The 26,608-nt window shown below is 38.6% G+C and overlaps 2 protein-coding genes across 3 annotated transcripts in view; one reads left to right on the top strand and one right to left on the bottom strand.

Annotated features, from left to right (window-relative positions):
- Positions 1-11,420, top strand: part of POLR2B (RNA polymerase II subunit B) — a 49,535-nt gene extending 38,115 nt beyond the window's left edge. For both annotated transcript variants that reach the window (XM_004009846.4, XM_060417145.1), the window contains 9 exons: positions 2,223-2,319; positions 3,458-3,552; positions 4,546-4,796; positions 4,877-4,966; positions 5,438-5,545; positions 6,964-7,077; positions 7,491-7,651; positions 10,463-10,658; positions 11,167-11,420. In XM_004009846.4, coding sequence (XP_004009895.1) covers positions 2,223-2,319; positions 3,458-3,552; positions 4,546-4,796; positions 4,877-4,966; positions 5,438-5,545; positions 6,964-7,077; positions 7,491-7,651; positions 10,463-10,658; positions 11,167-11,256 — 1,202 coding nt within the window. In that variant the 3' untranslated portion in view covers positions 11,257-11,420. The remainder of the gene's footprint in view (positions 1-2,222; positions 2,320-3,457; positions 3,553-4,545; positions 4,797-4,876; positions 4,967-5,437; positions 5,546-6,963; positions 7,078-7,490; positions 7,652-10,462; positions 10,659-11,166) is intronic.
- A 161-nt stretch (positions 11,421-11,581) lies between these two features.
- Positions 11,582-26,608, bottom strand: part of IGFBP7 (insulin like growth factor binding protein 7) — a 79,729-nt gene continuing 64,702 nt past the window's right edge. The window contains 4 exon segments of the mRNA NM_001145181.1: positions 11,582-11,601; positions 12,984-13,110; positions 13,765-13,881; positions 25,735-25,844. Of these exon segments, the coding sequence (NP_001138653.1) occupies positions 11,582-11,601; positions 12,984-13,110; positions 13,765-13,881; positions 25,735-25,844 (374 nt within the window).

The following is a 26,608-nucleotide window of genomic DNA, read 5'->3' on the forward strand; positions in this document are numbered from 1 at the left end:
CACATGTTGATAAGTCTTTGAGATAACAGATAATGTTTTAAAAATTACTGGTATTTTTTGAGCAGTTTGTGAAATACCATCCAAAGTACTTTACACATATTATTTCTAAGCATCATAAAAGCTTTGTGATGTTTTTTCACGTACAAACTGCCTCAAAGCTTTTGTGATGATTAAATGGTTACATCCACTTAAAACTCATGGCTTTCTGCCTACCAGTTAATAAGGGAGAAATAAATGTTAGCTGATTAGTAATAGTGGTGGTTGTATCCTCTCTGTTTTACAATTGTGGAGACAGGATCAGAAAGGTTATCTCCCCGAAGTTGTACAACTTATTTTGTAAACCCAGAATGCAAACTCTGGCTTTTTTTAAGACCAGAAATAGGTCTTTCCCCCATTTTCCTTTTTTGTTCTCTTTCCTCTTCACTACACTGTTTTTTGATTTGGGGCTTTTAAGCTAAGAAGAATGTATTAGAAATAAAACTCAGAAGTTTACTGCTTTTAGCTAAATTTAGCTGATCTTTCAGACTTGCCTGCGTACCTTGGATCAAGGTTGTAGGATGGAGGGGATTGCTTCCTGGGATGTAGTAGATATAGCGTGTGTGGGCTGTCAGGGGTTGTCACAGCAGAGGAGGAAAGTCCTACAAGGGCCAAGACCATTTAGCACCTACAGGCTATGTCACCTGATGAGAGGGAGGGCCATAGGTAGCACTGTATGTTGTGAGGATGTACAAGGGAAATCTTGCCCATTCCATGTATCACAAACGTCACGTAAATCCTGCTGCTGGCTTCCATAGCAGTAGGAGTGAGCACATCACATCTCCCAAGACCCTGGGATTTCTGCAAATTGTCATCTATCTTCAGATTCCCCCCTACCTTGAGGATCCGGCATCTTTATGTACTTTCTCTGCATTTTACAGCTTGACCATGTTGATGGACACTTATGTTGCTTCCATACCTTAGCTATTATAGATAGTGCAGTTATGAACATTGGGGTGCATGTGTTTTTTTGAATTCGCATTTTCATCTTTTCTGGATATATGCCCAGGAGTGGAATTGCTGGATTTTGTGGTAACTCTTATTTTGTTTTGTTTTTTCTTTAGTTTGCTAGTATTTTGTTCAGGATTTTTGTGTCTGTGTTCATCAGGCATACTGGCCTGTAATTTTCTCTTTTTGTGGTATCTTTCTCTGGTTTTGGTATCAGGGTCATGGTGATCTCATAGAATGAATGAGTTTAGGAGTGTTCTGTTCTCTGCAACTGTTTGGAATAGTTTCAGGAGGATAGGTCTTAATTCTTCTCTGAATGTTTGCCTCTGTAGCCATCTGGTCCTACTCTTTTGTCTGTCGGAAAATTTTAAATCACAGTTTCAATTTTAGTACTTGGGATTTGTCTGTTCATATTTTCTAGTTCTCCCTGGTTCAGTCTTTTTCTAAGAATTTGTCCATTCATTTTATTGGCATATAGTCATAGTAATCTCTTCTGACTCCTTATATTTGTGTGGTGTCAGTTGTAGCTTGTCTGTTTTCATCTGATTTTTGATTTGTGCCCTCACCCTTTTTTTCTTGATGAGTGTGGCTAAAGGTTTATCAGTTTTGTTTGTCAATACTTGATACTTTAAGTCTTAAGGTCTCATCAAAAATAGTTTTGAAAAAAAAAAATAGTTTTGGAGGTAGCAACTAAATAAAATTGAGGTAGAAAAGGTAACACCACTTTTCTTTGTAGTATAGGGAGAGGATCTAGGAGCAGAGCAGGGCTGCGAAGAGAGGGATAGAGTGGTACCAGGTCAAACTCAAGGTCAGCAGACAAGAGCTGGGACGTGAATCTATTGCTTATTAACTTTGAGATCATGGATAAGTTTTGTTAGATCTTTCTAATACGCAAATAATAATAATAATGCCTTGTTTATGGCACAGGGTTGTGGTGAGAATCATGAAACCTGGTTGGGGGAGGGACTTTATAAATATACGGTTACATGTATATAATCACTGACTAGAAAGTGGATACAGTGGGAGTGACTACTATTAGGATTTGCGTATATTAAACATTTAACCATCAGAGTAGTTTTCTCACAGATTGCTCTTCCAGGAGGAGTAGACTTTGGCAGTTACCATGGTGAAAACATCTGTGGTAAATGTAGTTAAATAGGATAGATTTAAAAGAAAGAGGTAATTTTTCTTTGTTTCTCATGTGATGCTTTAATGTTTGCTATTTGAATATACTACAGGTATCAACTCAATTGTAGCCATTGCATCATACACTGGATATAATCAAGAAGACTCTGTTATCATGAATCGTTCAGCTGTAGACAGAGGCTTTTTCAGGTCAGCTATTTATAACAGATTCCAAAATACAGATATAGTGGAAATACTAATATTTTAATTTTTTAAAAAAGTTTTTTAAAAATAGCTGTGGGAACTTCCCTGGTGGTCCAGTGGTTAAGACTCTGTACCTCCAATGCGGAGGGCATCATTCCCCTGGTTGGGGAACTAACATCCCACGTATCACGTGGTACAGTCAAAAAGAAAAAAATAAAGGTGTGACTTGTGTGTGTCCAAATTTTTTGGTGGTTTTGAATGTCAGGCAAGAAGAAATTTTGATCTGACAGCAGAGAAATTTTTCTGTTAAGATAGGTAATCTGTCTCCATTCATAAAACTTGTGGATGCCTGTCAGACATAGGTTGTTGTATGGTTGCCTGTATAGGGGTTAAAATGGTGAAGTCAGTGTCCTGCTCCAGAAAGTGGAAGGCCTGACTGATGGTCCTGAACAGCTAAAGATTGTTTCTTGTATCTGAGTATTTTCAGGTACTAATATTTTAGCGCCCCCCCTCCACCTTTTTTTGTAAGCAAAAAAATACTTGCATTTAGATAATATAGAAGTATCTAAAGAAGAAGTAAAGATAAACCTAAGAGTTTTAGGACCCTTAAATAACTACTGTTAAAATTATAGTATGTTTTCTTTTTCAGTCTAATTTTCTGTTATTCAGTTTGATTGTCAAACATTAATCACAAATCCATGGCATGTGAAAATTGGTTAAAAAACTGAGAATTTAGAAGAGAGGATAGATTTTTTTTCTGTATAGTTGTCAGAGGATATCAGACCAGAGTTGGACATTATAGCTTAATATCATAAATTTCTCAGTAGAAATACTGGGGCAGATCCTGGGTGACCATCTCTGAGGGTTGTTATGGGAGGGATTCTTATTTTAGGTCGAGGGTTGGACTTAGTATTCCTGTTCTCACAGTTCAAGCTGTGTTAAGGATCAAATGTTACATGGGTGACCTGTGTACTAGCTCTTAGGACTTAAGTTTGACCCTCATACAGTTAACTCCTGTCCTAGATTCATAGTTTAATTGCTATGGTTAAAATTATCAGATATCAACTAAGTAAAAATTATTGGTGTGTTCTAAGTTGTATTATTAAAGGAAAATAAAGTTCACTTTAGAACCATGTATTTTTAGGTCTGTTTTCTATCGATCATACAAAGAACAGGAATCTAAAAAAGGGTTTGATCAAGAAGAAGTTTTTGAGAAGCCTACACGTGAAACTTGCCAGGGTAAGTGATACTGACAGTGAAATTATGGAATTCAAAGTTAACTCCTAATTAGTTTTTCTGGGTTTTGTCTTCCCACCCTTCTTTACGCAGTGTGGGAGTATGTTTGCTAGTCATTCTTAGAGCTTCTATTTAAGGAAATAGATATATTTGCCAGAAGTCTTTACACCTGGAGTGGCTTGCTATAGTCCTTCTATTCTGCTAGGTCCTGCATTGAGGAAAGGATTTAGGAAAGTAGAGAGGCCATATAATTGCATGGGACACACCCAGCCTCATTCTCACTTGTACCGTGTCCTGTCCCTTAGTTTATGTATTTTCATGGGAGCTTCCTCCCCTCTTCACATTCTGATGTGACCATAGTGTTTGTCTGGCCACAGTATATGTATATATTTAGCAGGTAAATAATGAGAGAATGTCTACAACTTTGTTTCTTTTGAAAAACTCAGATTTATTTTCTAGTTACTATTTTTACAGACATTTATAAGCTATATACAGCTTTTGGGATGGATGGGATGTCCTGGGGGAATATCTGCTACAGTTTTGGCTTCTAATAGTATTGCATGAAGTAAAACGTTTTTGTACTCACATTTCCTGTGGGTGCTTCTGTGTAGCAGTGAACTGATTTTTAGTGGAGTTAAGGTTACAGTTTAGATTTCAAGTTTTCTGTGGGAGATTTTGTATAGAGGACATAGATAACTCTTTCTCATGTAATATAGGGAGCAAAAGATGGCAACACATTTATCCAAAGTCACTTAGCAAATGGAGAATTGATTTTCCAGTACTCAGTCCAATGCCTTTTTTTAAAGTTCAGAATCGTTTGTAATGTTTGGAATAAGGGCATGTTACTGTAACGTGTTAGATATTCCTATGAACTTCTCTCTGGTTAAAACTGATGTATATATTTGCTTTTTAATCTTTTTGAGAGAGGGAGTATGTGACATTTTAAATACTTTTCTTTATGGTATTACCATTTCAGAAAATTCTCTTTCTTCTCAGGTATGAGACATGCTATTTATGACAAGCTGGATGATGATGGTTTGATAGCTCCTGGAGTTCGTGTGTCAGGAGATGATGTTATTATAGGCAAAACAGTCACCTTGCCTGAAAATGAAGATGAATTGGAGGGCACTAATAGACGCTATACAAAGAGAGACTGTAGCACTTTTCTCAGGACTAGTGAGACTGGCATTGTGGATCAGGTTATGGTAACTCTCAACCAAGAAGGATATAAATTTTGTAAAATAAGGGTAAGTATAGCTTTGTCATATTGTTGTTTATAGAAAGTAAACCAGAATGACCTAACTAACTTATTTTTATGTGAATTCAGGTACGCTCTGTTAGAATTCCACAGATTGGAGACAAATTTGCTAGTCGACATGGTCAAAAGGGTACTTGTGGTATTCAGTATAGACAGGAGGTAGGTATCTTTCATCACCTCTGACTCACAGTTTTATTGATCATTTTATTAAAATTTGCTTTAACTTAAGAGCCTAGAGGCAGTAAAGGCTTGACTTTGAATTGTAGTGCCGAACAAGTAGGTGAACATCTATGCTGAGGGCTTCCCAGGCGCTAGTGGTAAAGAACCTGCCTGCCAGTGCAGGAGACATAAGAACTGCAGGTTCGATCCCTGGGTTGGGAAGATCCCCTGGAGGAGGGCATGGCAACCCACTTTAGTATTCTTGCTTGGAGAATCCCATGGACAGAGGAGCCTGGCAGGCTACAGTCCATAGAGTCGTAAAGAGTCAGACACGACTGAAGCAACTTAGCATGTATACTGTGTTGAACAGAGTTTAGGACATAGCAAAGTTCAGATGAAAGAGAATCAGTTCTAGTTCTATAGCTAAGAGATTTAAGTTTTTCAAGTGTCTTTTAAAAAATTCCTTTATAGGATATGCCTTTCACCTGTGAAGGTATCACCCCCGATATCATCATAAATCCCCATGCCATCCCCTCTCGTATGACCATTGGTCACTTGATTGAATGTCTTCAAGGGAAGGTAAGAGATTTTCTTTACAGATATAGGTCTCAAATTGATGTTTCTTCCAAAGTGTTAGGTGATTTCTCTCATTCTTAGTCAGGGTACTGTGGAAAAAGCCAGTGTGACACTACTTTCCTGCTTTTAAGTTGGTTTATGTCTGTCTGTCTGTTTGCAAAAATTTGCAAAGTTATGACTAAAAATTCTTGCAAAATTTACTATATCCAGTCTTTGAATATGTGGTTATTCTTTTGACTGGTTCTTTTCTATAAGTGGTGGTTAGTTCATTGTGAACCTAATGGTTTTATAGCTGTAATATTAGCTATGCATGTGTCTTTCAGTGGAGGTTTTCTATTTTTAAGGATCTTATTAAGGTAGAGTAGCTACAGCTTTTATGCACTGGAGAAGGAAATAGCAACCCACTCCAGTATTCTTGCCTGGAGAATCCCAGGGACAGAGGAGCCTGGTGGGCTGCCATCTGTGGGGTTGCAGAGAGTCGGACACGACTGAAGCGACTTAGCAGCAGCAGCAGCGGCTACAGCTTAACACATGGATGACTTGGTTGTAAGGATTAAAATGTCATCTTCCTTGAGTCATAGGAAATATTTGAGAGTCTCATTCTTTTTGTATGTGGTCTCACAGAGAGCTTCCTATTTGAAGACTTAATAGGTAGTTCTGTTTTATGTAAGATGCTAATAAAATGAACCTTATGATGTTACAGCTTTCCATAACAGATATTTAAGTTAATTTGTAATCTTAAGTTCAAAATCTTCCCTTTTTTTTTTTTTTTGCATTCTTGCACAGTTTTAATTCAATTCTTGCAGCACCCAAGTAGGTGAGTTAGTGACAGTGTTAACAGGACATATTCAAAGATCCAGAAGCTAGGAGTAGAAGTGAGTTGGAATGCTCCTTACCATGGTGACCCCAATTCCATGACCCCAATCTTCCCTTTCTTAAAAAGGTTGTTTTTTTTTTTTTTAGCTGACTATATTTGTATTAACATAGACTTCTAAAGAGAGACAGAAGGAAGCAACCTTTTTTTTTTTTTTTTTAGTTTTTTATTTTTTAAATTTTAAAATCTTTAATTCTTACATGCGTTCCCAAACATGAACCCCCCTCCCACCTCCCTCCCCACAACATCTCTCTGGGTCATCCCCATGCACCGGCCCCAAGCATGCTGCACCCTGCGTCAGACATAGACTGGTGATTCAATTCTTACAGGATAGTATACATGTTAGAATTCCCATTCTCCCAAATCATCCCACCCTCTCCCTCTCCCTCTGAGTCCAAAAGTCCGTTATACACATCTGTGTCTTTTTCCTGTCTTGCATACAGGGTCGTCATTGCCATCTTCCTAAATTCCATATATATGTGTTAGTATACTGTATTGGTGTTTTCCTTAGGAAGCAACCTTTTAAACATTACTTTTCTTTTTAAAGGTATCAGCTAACAAGGGTGAAATTGGTGATGCCACTCCATTCAATGATGCTGTTAATGTGCAGAAGATTTCTAATCTTCTATCTGATTATGGCTACCATCTCAGAGGAAATGAGGTATGTTTGCTTTTACATTGGTAATTTGTTAAGTATATTCTTTTTTTGCACGTGTGTTATTTCATTCTTAAAAAAATAAATCTTTCATTGAAGTATACCACATACTTCAAATATATACATAAACCATAAATGTTCAGGTTGATAAAATTTTCACCAAGTGAACACAGGTGTGACTGGCACCCAGATCTTGAAAAGAAAATTATCAGAATCCTTTTATCCCTGATGCTCTCTTGTGTCTCCTTCCAGTCACTACCTTCATACCCCCACCCCAAGGTAATTACTCCTTTTACAGCATAGATTATTTTAGTCTGTTTTGATTTGTTTAGAAATGGAATTGTATAGTATATGTCCATATATACTTTGAACTTGTTTAGTAATTTTTAAGTCTGTATTTAAAAATCTGCTTGTTTCAGGTCTTATACAATGGATTCACTGGTCGAAAAATCACATCACAGATTTTTATTGGCCCCACTTACTACCAGCGTTTGAAGCACATGGTGGATGATAAGATTCATTCTCGTGCTCGGGGACCTATTCAGATTCTTAATAGACAGCCGATGGAGGGTAGATCTCGGTAAGAGAGCTGCATCATTGATCTTATATAAAAGAATGGTTCTAATATTTCTTGATTCCAGGATCCTAAAAGGGAGTTGGTATCTTTTGATATTTATCATGTTAGAAATTAAAACCGAGAAAGGTTTAAAATATTTATTACTTGGTTTAAAAAATAACAGTAACAAATTCGTTATACATTAACATAAATAACATTTTAAGTGAAAAGTATTTTCCAGATAAATTTAGTGATAAAGTGACATTGGTTTATCTTTTTGCAAATCTTCTTAATGAACTGGTTTGTGAGAAGATAGCTAGATTCTTGATTCTTGTGTTTGCTTCTGCATTTAATCCATTGCAGGATTTTATTTTTTATAATTAACTATGTGACCTCACACAGATTTATGGTTGAAAGGGAAGAATATTATAGTAACTTTCAGGTGACTGGATTTTTTTTTTGATGCTGCACTAGAGTGACAAGTTGTCCTTTCTAAAGGTTAGTTGTGATGTAGAATTTGGAACTACTTAAATGAATCTTTTATGTTGAAATCCATTGGCCTGTCTTATACTTTGAGTGTATCTTTTATACTTATGTAGTTTCATAGTCTCATAATTGGTTATTTGAAAAATATTTTCATTGAGTTGTGTAGATTTTTACATGTTGACACATTTCATTATATCAAAAAACAAATTTCACATTTGTGAATATCACCACCATGTCATCAGAAAGTTTTTAAGTATTGGGAGGTTATCAAGCTCAGAGGGTTGGATAGAGGTTTTCTTTTTCTAAAATTCTCCTCTTTGATTGAAACACTAATTTTTAATGATTTACAACAAATCTTTAAAATTGTTTTCCTTGAGTGAAAAAAATGTCTGCCAAATATCTTAAGGCTGAATTAACATAGTTGGTGCTATTGTTGGCAAATTAACATGATTGGTGTCAGCTGTTTTTTCAAGTATAAAAGATATTTCATGATAAAAGTGACTACTTCAAAATTGTGCAAGCACTTTATTTCAAGACCACCATCTTTAATATACAACTAAAGTACCTTATGAGAACTCTTTTATCAGACTGTTAAAAACTATGTACTCAGGAGTCAAAGTTAAATAAAACTAATCATTTTTAATTGCTTCATTAATGACATACTTTATATAAAACTGGTTTTCTCACCCTTCAGATACACTGGCGAATATGACTGCTAGTAAAGTATGGTTCTACCCACCTGATGTGTTCGGGTGCCAGCAGTTTATTCAGTTACTTTGGCAACTGTCAGTGCAAATGTCAATACAGTGAAAGAAGCAAATGTGTCATTAGTTTTATTATAAAAACTGTTTTCACCCTTAAGAGTCCACAGACCACACTCTCAGAACTCCTGCTTTAGAAAATAGGAAAGTTATAAAAGCAATCACAGTACCTCCTTAATATTAAATATCTAGTGTTTAGATTTTCTTGACAGTTGCATAGTTTTTAAAAAACATTTGTTGGTTTCATTTAGGATACAAATAAGGCTCATGGTTTGTAGCTGATTGATATGTCTCAAGTTTTTTTCTTAATCTGTCGGTTACCCTTTAACTTTTTTTTCTTGCACTTTATTTGTTGGATTGTTTGTTGTGGAGGGTTTCTCACAGACTGGATTTTTTGAATTGTGGGATCTTAGTTCTCCAACCAGAGGTTGAACCTGGGTGCCAGCAATGAAAGCGCCGAGTCCTAACCACTGGACTGCCAGGGAATTCCCTCTCACAGTCTGGATTTTTGTTGATTGCATTCCTGGGCTGTGTGTGCCTATTTCTTGTAAATAGCTAATTGGATTTAGAGCCTTGATGAGGTGAAGGGTTTGTGTTCTTTAATAGTAATACTTAAAAGGCAGTATTCAAAATTGTATACTTTCCATATCTGGTTGTTTTTCTTTTGTGACTTTAGTAGCTGTTAATGTTCAGTACCTAAAACCTTTAATTAAATAGGGATTGCAGACTGATGAGATTCTAATTTTATCATTCCTTCATTTATTAGCTGGAATACTTTCATAGAGAGAAATTTTGTTTCATCATCTGGTTACCTGGTGACATAGTTTTCATATAGTAAAAGACATGATAAATGCTCAATTCTTTCCTTTTATTTACCAGTTTTCAAAATGATGAGTCAGTTACTTAGAATCCTCTAAAGCTGACCAAGTGTTTTGCTTTTGGTAGTATCATTAGAAGCTCTTTAATCATATGTATTTTATTAATATATATATATATATGTGTGTGTGTGTGTGTATATGTATTCCCATGAAACCATTCTTTATCTTTTATATAGAAGAATATTAAGGAAGCCATCACCATCTACTTGCCTGGCCATCAGAACAATGCATTTCATTTCACTTACTAAGCTGGGGAAACCTGTGACTGATTTCACCTCTTCTTTCCATTAGTTGTGCCAATGTGCATTTATTGTTTCAGGTTTGATTGCTTGGGAGTCTCATTCATGGAGAAGCTACTTTATTTAGATTAACTTTTATTATTAAATTTTTAGCATACAGATGAATTCAAATAAGTTAAATGGTAATGTTACAAGATTTTATTCTGTACGTCATTGTGTTTTATTTGAAAAAGTATATTTACTATATTTAAGAAACTAATGTGTGAACTCTGTTTGGGGACCTTCTAGTGCACATCAAATAGTTGGTAGCCTTCTTAGCCTCCTAACCATGCTGACAGAATACAAAAGTAGAAAAATTGGAGTCTAGTTCTCATTCTTTACTAATGCTACTTTTTATACTTGCCATTAGTCAAAGTGGTATTGATAATAGAAAATCAGTACAAAATAGCCTGTTGTTTCTTCCCATAATAGTGATGGTGGCTTGCGTTTTGGAGAGATGGAACGAGACTGTCAGATCGCGCATGGAGCAGCCCAGTTTCTAAGGGAGAGGTTGTTTGAGGCGTCAGATCCGTATCAGGTTCACGTTTGCAATCTTTGTGGAATAATGGCAATTGCGAACACCAGGACCCATACATATGAATGCAGGGGCTGCCGAAATAAAACCCAGGTATGTACAGACATTCCTAGCAGTTATTATCTATTCAGGATATAACCGTATTTGCCTCATCATCCAGGCAGATTGAGTGTGGTGAACAGATTGGTGTTTTCACAATTTTGGTAGCATTTTTCTATAAGATTCCTGGTTTTAAATGAAGAAAAAGATATCAATTCTGTTTTTCTAAAAACTAATTTAAGTTTTAGCATGGTAATTTCCCTAAGCTGTTCATGTTTTGGAAATAATAAGGTCTTGTACAAGGAATTTTAAACAATGAGTGTTTTTTTTTTAAACCTTTTCATTGAGAAGGGTGAATATAAATCAGGTCTGACAGAAAGGGTAAAATACCAAAGCCTGTTAGGAGAAGGAGCCACCGTAGGCCAAGGTGATAGGATGAGTGCCAGCAGCCCTCTCAGCTGTTCAGCGCCTCTAGTACCAAGTCTGTGGCTTTTCCTGGGGTAGGGAAGTGGGGTTGCTTCAGTACAGCTTTGCTAATTACCTCTTTTTTCTCCTTCCCCAGATCTCTTTGGTTCGAATGCCTTATGCGTGCAAACTGTTGTTTCAGGAACTCATGTCCATGAGTATTGCACCTCGAATGATGAGTGTTTAGCTCTTTTAAAAAATCTTTGTGTCTTGTTTCTGTGATACAGCTTAAAAAAATATTTTTTTTAAACAAAAATGTACTGCGCTGTGAGAAAACACATTTTATTTGTTTTGTTTAATGATATGCATGCTTTTCTTCTGTAAATAGACAATAAATTTTTGTAGATAGTCTTGGTGTGTTATCTTAATTTCGTATTTCACTGTGTAAAATCAGTGAATATAGCTAAAGTGTTAGTGGACTGGATGAAAAGAAACTGGTTACTAGGCAAGAACAGGAGGCTGTAGTTACCCATGACTACTTTTAGCTATGCAGACTAATATATTCTGCAGGTTTACAGCTCAGCACCTTCACCTGTTTGTTTAAAAAAAAAAAAAGATAAAAATTAGTTACACGTATGGATATGGTTTTATTTTCTAATTTTGAGGTAGTGTAGTGTTTCCAAATAAATGAAGATGTTAAAATGTGGGGATAAAGAATGTTTGAGGATAAATTGATATGGTGGGCAGTGGGAGTGCTCTTTGAATTTGAACTACCTATATATGATTTTTAGATGTGGAAGGTGATTTTGTTGTACTGGTCCATCAAGAGAGGGACCTTATTATAGAAGTGGGAGAAGCACACTTCATAGATGAGCAAGATAAGCTAAAGAGAGACTAAGGAACTTTCCTTTGTCTTCCAGTTCTTATTCAGAATTGAAAGTATTCTAGTTCTTATTCAGAATTGAAAGTGGAATAATCAGTGGCAGAGCTGAGGCGCAAACTCATGCCTCTGAGCTACTGCTCTTTGTTCCATCATTTGGCTTTACACATCTTGGCTGAAAAGAATCTGACCAAACACATCTTTACTTCATATTTCTTCCTTTCATACCACAGCTGAGTGGTCCACACAATAGAATGGTTTTTACAAATGCTCACAATAAATTTTGTTTTTATTTTTAGCTTAAGAAAAAACCAGTTCAGACATCAGTCTAACAGAACTATATAAATGGAAAGTAGCATGACTCTCATACCACCAGGATGGGTGCTTAAGAGGAAGGTTTTGACAGTGAAGTGGATAGAGGCAGAACAGAATTGAATACCTGCCAATATACTCTTTCAGGTTTTTTCTTATAAAAGCTCAAAGTGAAGGACCAGAATTGTCTACAAATCATTTCCTTTTAAATGGGAATTTAATATAATAGTCACAACATCAAGGAAAATGCAGTGAAGATAGATAGAAAGTTATGGGAAATATAAACCATTCTAATCAGGTCTGAGTTTTGACTCTTACATGTAAGATAGAGTGAAAGCATCTAAGTCATAATAATAACATTCCATCAACCACTGAATGTTCTTTTGGAGCCATGCACTCTAAATTTTGATTACATACTTAATGCCATTCCCTTGTGGATTCCTAACATCAACAGAATTTCATTAAGAGCTGTCTGATACTTTTATACTTGGTTCTGTGCTTTATTAAACAGAAGCACTAAGTAAACAAATGTTAGCCGCTCAGTTGTATCTGACTCTTTTGCGACCACACGGACTGTAGCCCGCCAGGCTCCTCTGTCCATGAGGTTCTCCAGGCAAGAATACTGGAATGGTTTGCCATTCCCTTCTCCAGGGGATCTTCCCAACCCAGAGATCAAACCCAGGTCTCCCACATTGCAGGCAGATTTTTTACTGCCTGAGCCATAGGGAAGCCCAAACAAAAACACTAGTCATTTTTAAATGCTTATGAGATTTATTACCTACCTTTTTTCACTGGTATTTCATGTAAGGCATCAACCACTGTAATTTTTGCTGATGCTGAAGCCTGTCCTTGGGAATTGGATGCATGGCACTCATATTCTCCAGCATCTTCCTTACTAAGAGGAGATACCTGTGAAAGAAAAAAAGATCTACAGTTTCTCTGTGGTGGTCATCTTTTTCCAGTGGCCTCAATTAAGTCATTTCATAAGTTTCCTAACATGACCAAGAGGGTTCATGGCAAAGATACTGCTAGAAATAGTACTAGCCCTGTGCTAGGAGTAATTATGTAGCTATCAAATGCTCTGTCAGGAGGATCCTACTATGAGAAAAAGCCATGGACAACTTTAGATCACACTGCATAGGTTAAAAACGGGATAGGTGCACATATCCTTGTTTGAGGGAGACCTTGGTGTAGGGTATGTGATCTAAGAACTAGGGACACTAGCCTTGCATGTCCATGGTTATCAAAGGTCAAGTAAAATAATAACTGATTAAAATAATGCTTGGGTCATTTAGTTCCCTTTTGCTTTGAACTCCTAGGGGGCAAAAATTGGTTCTCATTTATTTGGTTGTTTCCAAAACATCCTAATAAATTCCAGCTGCTTTTTTTTTTTTTTTTTTTAATGTTTCCTCTGGAAGAAACAGCCGCTCTGTGGTAAGACTGTTCTAAAGAGATGTGGAAGAGCATGCAAATACTCTGAGCCTGGCAGCACATTAGGCGCCTTCACCAGGTTTGCTGTGTTGAATTCTAAGAGTGAAATATTTGTCAGCTCTTGGTACTCACCAGCACCCAGCCAGTAACTTCATGCTTTTCTGGACCACCCCGGGTCTGAATGGCCAGGTTGTCTCGGTCACCAGGCAAGAGTTCTGTTCTTTGAACTCCATAGTGACCCCTTTTTACCTGCAAAAAAAGCAGGGAGGCGGGGGAACAGTCTGAGTTCTCTGCACTGAATCATCAACTTGGAAGTGGCCAGTAGTTCTAGAATTGCACAGGGTATACATCAGAATTTCTAACTGGATTAAGCCTAGCAGTTTCCATATTACTCTCTCCTAAATACTTACATAAAGTATACATTCTCTTTTATTCCTTTCTCTAAGCTTGTATATTTAAAATTAATGTATTTTTTTGCATGCTTGGGGAATATAAACTCATACTTTCTTGCCACTGGCTACCATCATTCACTCATACCCTTGTAAATTCTGCTTGTCAGTGTTGGGCCTTGTTTGCCTTATGCCATTTTGACAAACTGTCACCATCTTAGGTTTGATACTTGGGACCTTGTGTAAGAGCCCAACTCCTGGAGCTCTTCCTCTAACAGCCTCATCAATAGAAAATAACAAGTCCAAAGCCAATACCATTACTTTGTTCAGAGGGCTAAGGGTTTGTTCATCAAGTGATTTACTAAAAGGCCTGAGAGCAAAAATGCCCGTCAAGTACAAGCTGTAATTGTTCTCTTAAAACAAGACTTGGTACGTATCCCTGTGCATGTCATGAGATTTAGAAAGATGAAGAAAAAACTCAGTTTCCTTGGCTTGAGGCCACTAGTGAATACTTCTACTTTCCTCCCCTCATTTAAAAAGGCAAACTATTAATATGTGTTCATTATATAAACTTTGGAAAATATTATATAAAGATTCACAAAACAAATTTGCCCCTAACCTCTCCATATATATACATTTAGCATAAATTTCTAGAAGCAGAATTGTTGAGACAGTATAAATATTTTAAGGCTTGTGATAACGATAGGTTTAAAAATATATTTCAAAGAACACACGAGGCAATGTTTATTTCCATCCCTGGCCATCTTTAAGAGTTAGGTTGATGTTTATTGCTATTAACCTTTGTAATTAGAAAGATGGATTTATATTCTCAAATAGGTAGTTTTCCTTTCCTCTTATAATTAAGCAAATCTTGAGTTAGACCATACTATCTAATTTTTTTTGACACTTTACATCAGAGTTGCTTCTCTTACTTGTGAGCCCACTGCCACCACACAGTTACTAAGCTGTTGTCTCAGCATCAAAACCACCCTTTTATTTTTTCTGCTTCATGACAACGGATTGCACTCTGCAAAATGTGGAATCTAGGCTAACTCCTACTCTTTTTAAAAAAAGACCCTAGACGTTACCGATCTGGAGCGGCTGGCTTTCACCTGTTTGCTTTTTTTCCCCTGAGAGTCCCCATTTTGCCACTATTAGAGAACATTAGGTATCTTAGTATTTTTCTCAAATGAATTTTATAAAGGCAGATAAATTCAATAGGCCTCTTTTTCCCTTCCCTTCCCCAGGTAGCTGGCAGAAATGGTTTATACTAGTGCAGATTTTGAAGCAGTTACTTAAAAATGGTTTTAAATAATGGTTTTAAGTATTAATTTGATTCAGTGGTTAAAGTAATATGTCTCTGGTCTTGATATTCAGAATTCTTTGAGGATTTTGTGTGTGACCAAAGCAGAAAAATACTACTGCACAAATAGTGAATCTTGGCAACTGAGCTGTTTCTCCTCAGCTCATGTAGCTCTCAGTAAATAGCGTTCTCTGCCAATTAATGACTCACTTTGTACCAAGAAACTTTTAAGTACTTGATTGGAAAATGAATACCCATATTCAAACTCATATTTAATTAACATTGTAAATGTTTTATACCATGTAGAAAACATACAGAAAGAAGTACAAAGAATTTTTACATGGAAAATTTTTATACAGCAAACTCCTTTACCACATTACTTACGTAAGGGGAACTTGTTGATAAATACATTTTTAGTTTGAGAAAAAGATGCAGGCTGGGCTGACAAAAGTTCTACATATGTGCCTGGACTGGAGGTTTGTACAGCAGAAAAAACTGCCTAGAAGTCACTGCTCACCACAGACTCAACTAGGAGGAGAACCAGAGGAGAGGGAGACCCAGGGAAGTCATCTCAGCCCTCTCCAGTTGTATTTTAGCTGCAACAAGCAATAACAGAAAAAAGTGCCAATGACTGCAGAATGATGCATTAGTCTGATTCCTACAGGTTGATGTTCAAGCATTCACTGACTTTCAGGGATCTTTTATGCAGCTTAGAACATATTTGCTGTGCCTTTCTGGTGACGTTTCAGAACTTTATGATGAAATAGAATCTATAACTATCACAATTTTCAGCTCCACAGCTACTGTAAACAAAAGACAAAATGGTTGTCTAGGAAAAAATATAATACATGACAAAGGGTCATTATCCTGAATGTGCAAAAAAAGCACAAAATGATAATAAGAATCGACCCCATGGAAAAAAGAGTAAAGGCTACAAACATAATTCATATAAAAAGAAAATCTAAATATGAAAATATTTTCAATGTAGTCAACGAAATAAAAGCAATAATGAAATGATACTTCTACTCATCATTAACAACATCTAAAAAGGGGTAATATTCAGTGCTGGTGAGTATGCAGGGAAATGATACCCATACATTGCTGAGGGGGAGGGTGAACTGCTACAATGGATTTAGAAAGTAATCTGACACCACAGCATTCAGACAAGAAAAAGAAAAGATAATCCAAGAGGTAAAATTGTCATTATATTCAGATGGCATGATTCTGTATATAGAAAACCCTAACAATTCCATAAAACTACTAGCACTGATAAATGAATTCCTCAGGATACAAGAATAACATACAGAAATCAGTTACATTTCTTGACATTAACAATGAAATACTGAAAGGGAATGTGAAAAAAATTTCAAAATTGCATCCCCCAAAATAAAACACTTAGAAATTAACCTGGGCAAGGATTTGAAAGACATATTCTGAGAACTGTAAAACAATAAAGAAACAAGATGATTCAAGGGCATGGAAAGATCCCCTGGAGAAGGGAATGGTTACCCACTCCAGTATTCTTGCCTGGAGAACTCCATAGACAGAGGAGCCTAGCGGGCTATATAGTCCATGAGGTGGAAAAGAGTTGGACGTGACTGAACAACTTTCACTCACTCACTCACTCATGTTCTTGGACTGGAGAAATTAATGTTAAAATGGCCATACTACCCAAAGCAACCTACAGATTGAATGGAATCCCTATCAAATTACCCATGACACAGAAAAATTACCTATTTTTCACAGAACTGGAACAAGCAATCCTCAAATTTATATGGAACCATAAAAGACCCAGAATTGTCAAAGCAGTCTTGAAGACAAAGCAGGAGGCATAAGCCTCCAAGGCTTCAGACAACACTATAAAGCTACAGTAATCAAAACAGCATGGTATTGACACAAAAACACATGGATCAATGGAACAGATAGCACAGAAATAAACCCACACACCTGTGGTTGGTTAATATTTGGCAAAGGAGGCAAAAATACACAATGTGAAAAACAGTCTCCTCAACAAGTGGTATTGGGAAAGTTGGATAGCCTCACGTAAATCAATGAATTTAGAATATACCCTCTCCCCATACACAAAAATAAAATACATACAAACAGCTCATACAACTTAACAACAACAACAAAACCCCCAATTCAATCAAAAAGTGGAAAGACCTAAATAGACATTTCTCCAAAGAAATACAAATGGTAATAGGCACATGAAAAGATACTCAACAGTACTAATTATTAGAGAAATGCAAATCAAAACTACAATGGTAGGTATCCCCTCACACCAGTCAGAGTGGCCATCATTAAAAACTCTACAAATAACAAATACTGCAGAGGATGTGGAGGAAAGGGAACACTCCTACACTGTTGGTGAGAATTAGTTGGTGCAGCCACTATGGAAAACAGTATGCAGTTTCCTCAGAAAACTAGAATGTTAATTTATGATTCAGCAATCCCACTCCTGGATATATATCCAAACAAAACTGTAATCCAAAAACGTACATGCACCCATGTTCATAGCATTATTTACAATATCCAAGACGTGGAAACAATTAAATATCCATTGACAGATGAATGGATAAAGAAGATGTGGACTTGTATACAGTGGAATACTACTCAGCCATAAAAAGAACAAAATAATGCCATCTGCAGTAACATGGATGGATCTAGAGATTATCATACAAAGTGAAGTAAATCAGAAAGCGAAACACTATAGGGTATCATTCATATGTGGAATCCAATATGGCAGGAATACATGGAAGAACTGTACAAAAAGATCTTCATGACCCAGATAATCATGATGATGTGATCACTCATCTAGAGCCAGACATCTTGGGATGTGAAGTCAAGTGGGCCTTAAAAAGCATCACTACGAACAAAGCTAGCGGAGGTGATGGAATTCCAGTTGAGCTGTTTCAAATTCTGAAAGATGATGCTGTGAAAGTGCTGCATTCAATATGCCAGCAAATTTGGAAAACTCAGCAGTGGCCACAGGATTGGAAAAGGTCAGTTTTCATTCCAATTCCAAAGAAAGGCAATGCCAAAGAATGCTCAAACTACTGCATAATTGCACTCATCTCACATGCTAGTAAAGTAATGCTCAAAATTCTCCAAGCCAGACTTCAGCAATACGTGAACTGTGAACTCCCTGATGTTCAAGCTGGTTTTAGAAAAGGCAGAGGAACCAGAGATCAAATTGCCAACATCTCCTGGATCATGGAAAAAGCAAGAGAGTTCCAGAAAAACATCTATTTCTGCTTTATTGACTATGCCAAAGCCTTTGACTGTATGGATCACAATGAACTGTGGAAAATTCTGAAAGAGATGGGAATACCAGACCACCTAACCTGCCTCGTGAGAAATCTGTATGCAGGTCAGGAAGCCACAGTTGGAACTGGACATGGAACAACAGACTGGTTCCAAATAGGAAAAGGAGTACATCAAGGCTGTATATTGTCACCCTGCTTATTTAACTTATATGCAGAGTACATCATGAGAAACACTGGACTGGAAGAAACACAAACTGGAATCAAGACTGCTGGGAGAAATATCAATAACCTCAGATATGCAGATGATACCACCCTTATGGCAGAAAGTGAAGAGGAGCTAAAAAGCCTCTTGATGAAAGTGAAAGAGGAGAGTGAAAAAGTTGGCTGAAAGCTCAACATTCAGAAAATGAAGATCATGGCATCCGGTCCCATCACTTCATGGGAAATAGATGGGGAAACAGTGGAAACAGTGTCAGACTTTATTTTTTGGGCTCCAAAATCACTGCAGATGGTGACTGCAGCCATGAAATTAAAAGATGCTTACTCCTTGGAAGAAAAGTTATGACCAATCTAGATAGTATATTCAAAAGCAGAGACATAACTTTGCTGACTAAGGTCCGTCTAGTCAAGGCTATGGTTTTTCCTGTGGTCATGTATGGATGTGAGAGTTGGACTGTGAAGAAAGCTGAGTGCCGAAGAATTGATGCTTTTGAACTGTGGTGTTGGAGAAGACTCTTGAGAGTCCCTTGGACTGCAAGGAGATCCAACCAGTCCATTCTGAAGGAGATCAGCCCTGGCATTCCTTTGGAAGGAATGATGCTAAAGCTGAAACTCCAGTACTTTGGCCACCTCATGCGAAGAGTTGACTCATTGGAAAAGACTCTGATGCTGGGAGGGATTGGGGGCAGGAGGAGAAGGGGATGACAGAGGATGAGATGGCTGGATGGCATCACTGACTTGATGGACGTGAGTCTGAGTGAACTTCAGGAGATGGTGATGGACAGGGAGGCCTGGCGTGCTGCGATTCATGGGGTCGCAAAGAGTCGGACACGACTGAGCGACTGAACTGAACTGAATATGGCACAAATGAACCTATCTATTAATACAAAACAGAAACAGGCTGACAGACATAGAGAACAGACTTGCGGTTGTAAAGAGGGGAAGGGGTTTGTGGAGGTCTGGAGTGGGAAGTTGGGATGAGCAGATGTAAGCTATTAATGCATACTGAATGGATAAACAACAAGGTCCTACTGTATAGCACAGATAATAATATTCAGTACCCTATGATAAACCGTAATGGAAAAGAATGTAAAAAAAAAAGAATATATATCTATAACTGAACCACTTTGCTGTACAGCAGAAATTAACACAACATTGTAAATCAACTATACTTCAATTAAAAAGAAAAGAAACCAGACAGAATTCCTTGAAGACAGGAACCAATGAGACTAGCAGAATGCATAAGACATTGCAGATAAGAAATAATGTTTGTTGTACTGAGGGTACTAAGCAGTTCTCTCAAAAGGTACAGTGCCTCCAACAGGTTTAACATTTTCATAATTATTAAAATCAGGTGGTAAATTTTTTTTAAAAGAAAATGTTCTGACAATGTCTATTAAGACTAAATCTTTTGACCTAATCATGTATCTTTGGGGGAATCTATCCTATAGAGAAAAACGTCAGTTGCATGTGGGATATGTATACTCAAATATTTAAGGTGATATTTAAGGTGATGAAAAGTTGGAAACACAGAAATTGTGTTTAATAATTATGGAACACTCACAGTTGGAATATTATGTAGTCCTTGAGAAGCAGGCCTGGAGGGATGCCCATGAAATATTTCTTGAAAAAAAAAAAAATTTCAGAGTGATTGCAAACTTTATTCCCATTTCAACCCATACTCTGGGAATATGTTTGTATACATATGGGCATGAATAGGGGTATAGAAAGATGCAAAGTTCATATTGGTTATTTCAAGGAGTGGAAGGAGGTGGGAGGACATTATGCACATCTTTGGGTAGTTTTTCCTTTAACAATCACTCTTTTTTTTTAAACTGAAAAAGGAATATTCTTAGAGGTCATGAGCCCTAATCTGAAAAGATGTTCAGGCAGGAAAAGAATAGAAAGCCTCTTAATCTTGAAAACATCTAAATGTTTGGAAAGAATTCTGGTCTCTCACCTTCCCTGTAAGCGTCCCTCTGACTTACCAGAGTTAAGGTAAATACAGCTTTTTCAGTTCATTTCCCCATTTCAAAATATGGCTCTTATAATCTTTGTAGGCTGGGGCTTTTTTAACAAAAAAGTTTTTATTGGAGTATAGCTGCTCACTATAGAGCAAACTCCAGGAGATAGTGGAGGACAGGGAAACCTGGCGTGCGGTAGTCCATGGGGTTGCAGAGTCGAACACAACTTAGCCACTGAACAACAATAGTTGCTTTACGATGTTGTTATTTTTCACTGCACAGCAAAGTGAATTAGCTATATGTATACATATACTCCCTCTTTTTAATATCTCCTTCCTATTTAGGTCACCACAGAGTACTGAGTAGAATTCCCTGTGCTATACAGTGGGAATTATATATATAGTTATCTATTTCATACACACTGTGCTGTGCTTAGTCACTCAGCCGTGTGCAACTCTTTGCAACCCCATGGACTGTAGCCTGCCAGGCTCCTCTGTCCATGGGGATTCTCCAGGAAAGAATACTGGAGTGGGTTGCCATGCCCTCCTCCAGGGGATCTTCCCAACCCAGGGATCGAACCCAGATCTCCTGCACTGCAGGTGGATTATTTACTGTCTGAGCCACCAGGGAAGCCCATTTTATACATAGTAGTATATATGCCAATCCCAGGAGTTTTGTTTAAAAAATATATATATATGTATACATATATATGTATGTATGGGACTTGTTAAGGTCACATGATAAGTACTGGTCAGAATACCACAGGCCACTCACCAGGCTGGGCCTGCCATGGAACTGTCACTGTAGCCAGAAGAGTCTCAGAGAGAAGAGTCATCCTGTCAGTTCTGCTGCTGCTAAGAGTCTTTGAGCAAGAAAGACACGCTACCTTCTTGGAACCTCAGTTTAACAAGGGAAGATTCTAAGATTCATTTATGTCCAAAAAGCAGTTCCATGCTTAAATCAGATTTGACAGGTGATCTTAAATATAAATCTGCATTTCTTAACAGGCTGGTTACAAGGGGAGTGGAGGAGAAAACAAATGGCCTGTTTAATTCTTTAGGTCAGTGACTTTCAAAGTGCTCTGACATGGCCCATAATAAGAAACACGTTTTGCATTGCTATCTGGAATATACAGAAGAAAAGTTTCATGAAATACCTTTACTTCCCTGGTGGTACAGTGGATAGGAATCCACCTGCCAGTGCAGGGGACATGGGTTGGATCCCTGATCCAGGAAGATCCCATATGCCTCAGAGCAACTGCAGTCCAGGTGCCACAAGTACTGAGCCTGCGTGCTGTGACTACTGAAGCCTGTGCACCTAGAACCTGTGCTCCCCAACAAGAGAAGCTACCTCAAGCCTGTGCATCTCAACAGAGTAACCCCTGACTCACTGCAACTGGAGAAAGCCTCTGTGCAGCAACAAAGACTGTAACCAAACATAAATAAGTAAGAAATACCTTTACTAAATGTGCCTTTACCTAAGGTATTTTCTGTTCTACTTTTTAGTCTTTAAGAAAATACTGGTTGTGATCTCTACATTAAATTCAGGACTCACTGATGGGTCATGGTCTATAGTCTGAACAACACTGCTTTAGGTCATGCATGTGCAAATTACATTATGAAGATAGAAGAAAGTCAGCAGAACCTAGAAGTAGGGTTTTGTTTGTTTTGGAAAGTCTATAGAAAAAAAATTTTTTTTCTGTTTCTTTTTCCTCGCTCCCACTCCATCCATTCCTACCCTCCCCCAGAACTCCTCCAGTTGACAAGCCCTCAAGGGATCCAAGGGATCAATCCCAGAGGATCTCAAAGTTTAAAGGAAAAGATTCCTGAGGCTAATTTGCTCCCTGTGTGTGGGTATGTTAGCTGCAAGGGTGGGTAGACAAAGGACTAAACTACTCTCCACCAAGACCTGTCATGATGTTGGGTCTTGTCGAGATCTTTCATGACACCTGGGTCACCCTGGCTTCTCACTGTGTGATCCTTAGACAGCTGCACAGAGCTTTTTATGGGAGTTCTTTGAAAAAGTTGTTCCTTACCTCTTCACCCCCTGGGACAAACCAGAAACCTCCAAATAAGCAATGAGGAGCACCAGCAGCTTTCACAGAAGGCCAAGAGGAATATATCCATCAGTTGAGTGTATGCTCTTCACTGCTCCTGCCTTCCCTTTAAAAAAGTAGTTTACTGAGGTAAAAATTTCATCCCTCCGTTTAAAGAAATTTCAGCTGTAAAGGGCAGCTGTAGTACAGCTTCTGTCACCTCTGCCTACCCCAACCCCAGGCAGGTTCTGGAGTCACCCTTGTTCTGCTCCGATGACAAGGCTCCATGACGGCTCCACACCCCTCTGGCCACACGGGGGAGCCAGAGGTTAGCAGGTGACCCAACCTGGGTCAGAGTCCTTCAGTGGGAATTTTAAAAAGTAGCACGGGGATACCCTCTTTCCTCTGAGGTCTTTGGAGTTGCTGGCGACAATTATCGCCTACAGCACGGAGGAATCTTTTTGAGGCACAAGGAGAAAATGAGATCCCCTACACTGAGAACAAAGAGTCAAGTGCCGGGAACCAGCACGAGGGGTCCCGCCCGTGGCAAAGGTCATGAGGTTAAGGGGTCCAACAGGCAAAGGCGAGTCGGGCCTTAAGGGAGCCTCGCTGAATTTTCTCATGCATCTGCCCCAAAACCAGAGTCTGCCTCTTACTGCATTGTGCTTTTCGCCTACTTTTCTGACATTAACAGGGGGCTGTCCCCCCACCACCTTTTTCTGGAAAAAGTTAATTTAGAGCTTTTAGATAATAAGTCTCCTGGGCATAATAAGAGTGTTTCAATCCAAAAACCCCTCTGATGGCTTTCTAGCCTGCCTACAGGACTCTTACAGCTGCTCCGAGGAGTCAAATCATTAGAATAGGACTGATTAAGGGTTTCATTTGTTGAGCCAATACTTGCTGCCAAGTTTTCGTATCTTTATTTGTTGATATAGTTGGTATATAGAAAAAAAAAGTAGCAACATAGATCTTTGAGTTAAGTACCTTCTTTGTTACAACCCACTGCACCTTTGTTCTATAGGGATGTAACTTTAGTGCTTTGAGGGTGATGCAGATTAAAGAAAAACACTTCAGGGGAAATGAGATTAACATTCATTAAGGAAGAGAGCCATAAAGTGTTAACAGGCCTCTTGGCCAGATAATGTAAATCACTTGAGACCTTTTGTATACAAATATACAGGAAGAGTCAGGACTGCTGCCCCTGCATGACTCTATCTTCCATTATGTAAAACTTAGGGCATATAAACACCTTTTAAAAATAGAGTTATGGGGTTTTTGCACAAGCTTGGCCTCCTCCGTGTCAACTCTCTCTCTCTTTCTTCCTCTCCCTCCCTCTCTTTTTCAGGCTGATCCCTTGGAAAGCGGAGGCTCTCCGTGTCTACTTATTTGCCCGGGCTTCTAAGACCCACACGAGAGGGAGCCCAAGGTGGGGCACCCTCCACTATTCAAGGGGGCACCTGTGGCCTACTGTAGACGGTGCAAGTTTCTTGTCTTGAGACTTTATTAGCTTTCCGTGTAAACCAAGGAACATCAGTCTCTTTTCTCCACTAAATTTCCTACTACACTATCCTTTCCTAATCTCTCTTTATATCTCTAATTAAATAATTCTTTCCTAAGACGCCAACTCCGTCCCCGCTTTGAATTCCCTGGACCCACCGGGGCTGGACCCCGGCAGCCAAGAGTTGGAGTTCTGACCCCACTGGGCACCTGGACTCAGATGCCCTTGGGGCTAGAATCATTCCTCTCCTCCACCCCAGTTTTTGTCGTTGTTGTTCCCTGAACTAGTGTGAAGCGAGTTTCTACAACTTGCAACAGAAAAGAGTTCTGACTATGGGAGCCACAATCACTCCTGGAGTTCCAGAAGTTGCTCCTCTGTTCAGACACCAAGCAAATCAAATAATCGGGGCAGACGTCACCCATCTCAGAGCTTGCTGGAGAAGCAAACCAGCTGAAAAGGTGCTTCTGGCTATGCCTCTCAACTGAAACAAGATTTCTCTTTTGTTAGCATGAGCTTGATGATATATACTCCACAGACTGCTGTGAGGTTTAAACAAGTCAAAAAGTATAAGAGCACTAATGTAAAGTAATGCACATTATGACTGTGAAGGGTTACAGTATCAAGTGATTTGGCCAATCTTTTCTCTTCCCTTCTACAGGCATGCAAGAAATTTGTCGTCTTTCATATGCGAAGGCAACACTCATATACAAGATAACGCTCTTCAAAGGGAAATATTTTCAGGAAGAGTAGCTAACATCGCCTGAGCGCCAGTGATTTAGCAGGGCGACTTCCTATGTAATCTTTACAAGAATTCCAAGCTACATTCATCACACAGTGGAAAAATTGAGGTCTAGGGTGACCTCCTCCCCAGGGAACATTTGATAATGTCTAGAGGCATTTTTAACTGTTACAGTGGAGTGTGTGTGTGTGTGTGTGTGTGTGCGCGCGCACATGTGAGAATGCACACCAGCTCCTGGCATCTAGCAGGTAGAAGCCAGGGACGCTGCAAAACTACTTATAGTGCACAGGGCAGCCCCCGCAACAAAGAACCATCTGGCTCAAAATGCCAACAGTGCTGATGCCAAGAAACCCTGACTTAGAGAGAACTCAGCCAGCCCGTTTAAGGAACTCACAATCTCAACCACTGTGTTATACTGAGATACACACACATGCACTCAGAGCAGGGGATGTGTGCCCAGCATCACAGTGCTGCCAGCCCCTAAGGCTTGGTGCTTGGGGACTGCTAACAAGAGCACAACAGGGACTATTCTAGAGGTCAGTGAAGTCGTTTGCTAAGACACAGGACCGGTGTCCGGAAGACTGTGGGAAAGCCCTGACTGGCTGAGGATTTTAGGCCATTACTCTCCTCTGCAGGGTAACTACTCATTGGTCAGTCTAGGGTGTCTTCCTGAAGTCGCTGCCACTGACCTTGTTCCAGATGAGGACAGGGGTGGGGATTCCGATGACCTCGCAGCTCAAATACACCTGGGCACCAGTGACATTCCAGATGTCCTTGGGGGGCGTCACGATGGAAGGACCTATGGGAGGGGGCACAAAGCCAAACCGTGTTTTTAAACAGTCTTTAACATCTGTCAACATGCTAGAAATCTGTAAGTATTACTAGAACTAAATATTTGATTCTGTTTGGGAGACTGTCCCCTCCTTTCGTTATCTGAAGTTACTTTCAAAGACCAGACTAGCTTCCCCCAGCAGGATTTTAAGCTATACTTCGGTGATGCATAAATCTTGACAGTCAGAAAACAATTAGGAAGAAAAATTTATTGCTTACAAAATTTTCTTCTGTGATTCATGCTTAAGTGAGTTTTAATTTACCAGCTGTTTTGCTCATGTGCAACTTTCCAATTAATATAGTGAACTCCCAAAATATTTAATGTTTTTCTTTTTTATGTACTAGTATTTCTGTTTGGAGAAGGGGGGGCAACAACCAATCTTTACTCTTTGGGTAATGGAAGAAAAAAAAGTCTCAGATTTTTGCAAATGCGCTCCACTGTTAATTCACAGGGCACAGCCCCAGGCGCCTGAGAGAGTCCATGTCAGAGGGAAGGAGCCTGGAATCCCGGGATGACAGTACAGTACACTTCCAGAACCAAACATGGCCCAAAGTCAAAGCTTGAGGCCATTTCTTCAAAGAATGAGTTAATTATTTCCTCTGAATTTCAGCTCTCCACTACTTTGGGTCTTGGAGCTGAATAAAGTATCTAACTGCAGGGACATCTTGTATCAGAGTCCTGGGAAAGGGACAACCTTCCCTTGGGGCCTGGAAAGTTTTCTGGCATAATCA

This window comes from Ovis aries, chromosome 6, assembly GCF_016772045.2.
Source record: "Ovis aries strain OAR_USU_Benz2616 breed Rambouillet chromosome 6, ARS-UI_Ramb_v3.0, whole genome shotgun sequence".
NCBI classification, from domain to species: Eukaryota; Metazoa; Chordata; class Mammalia; order Artiodactyla; family Bovidae; genus Ovis; species Ovis aries.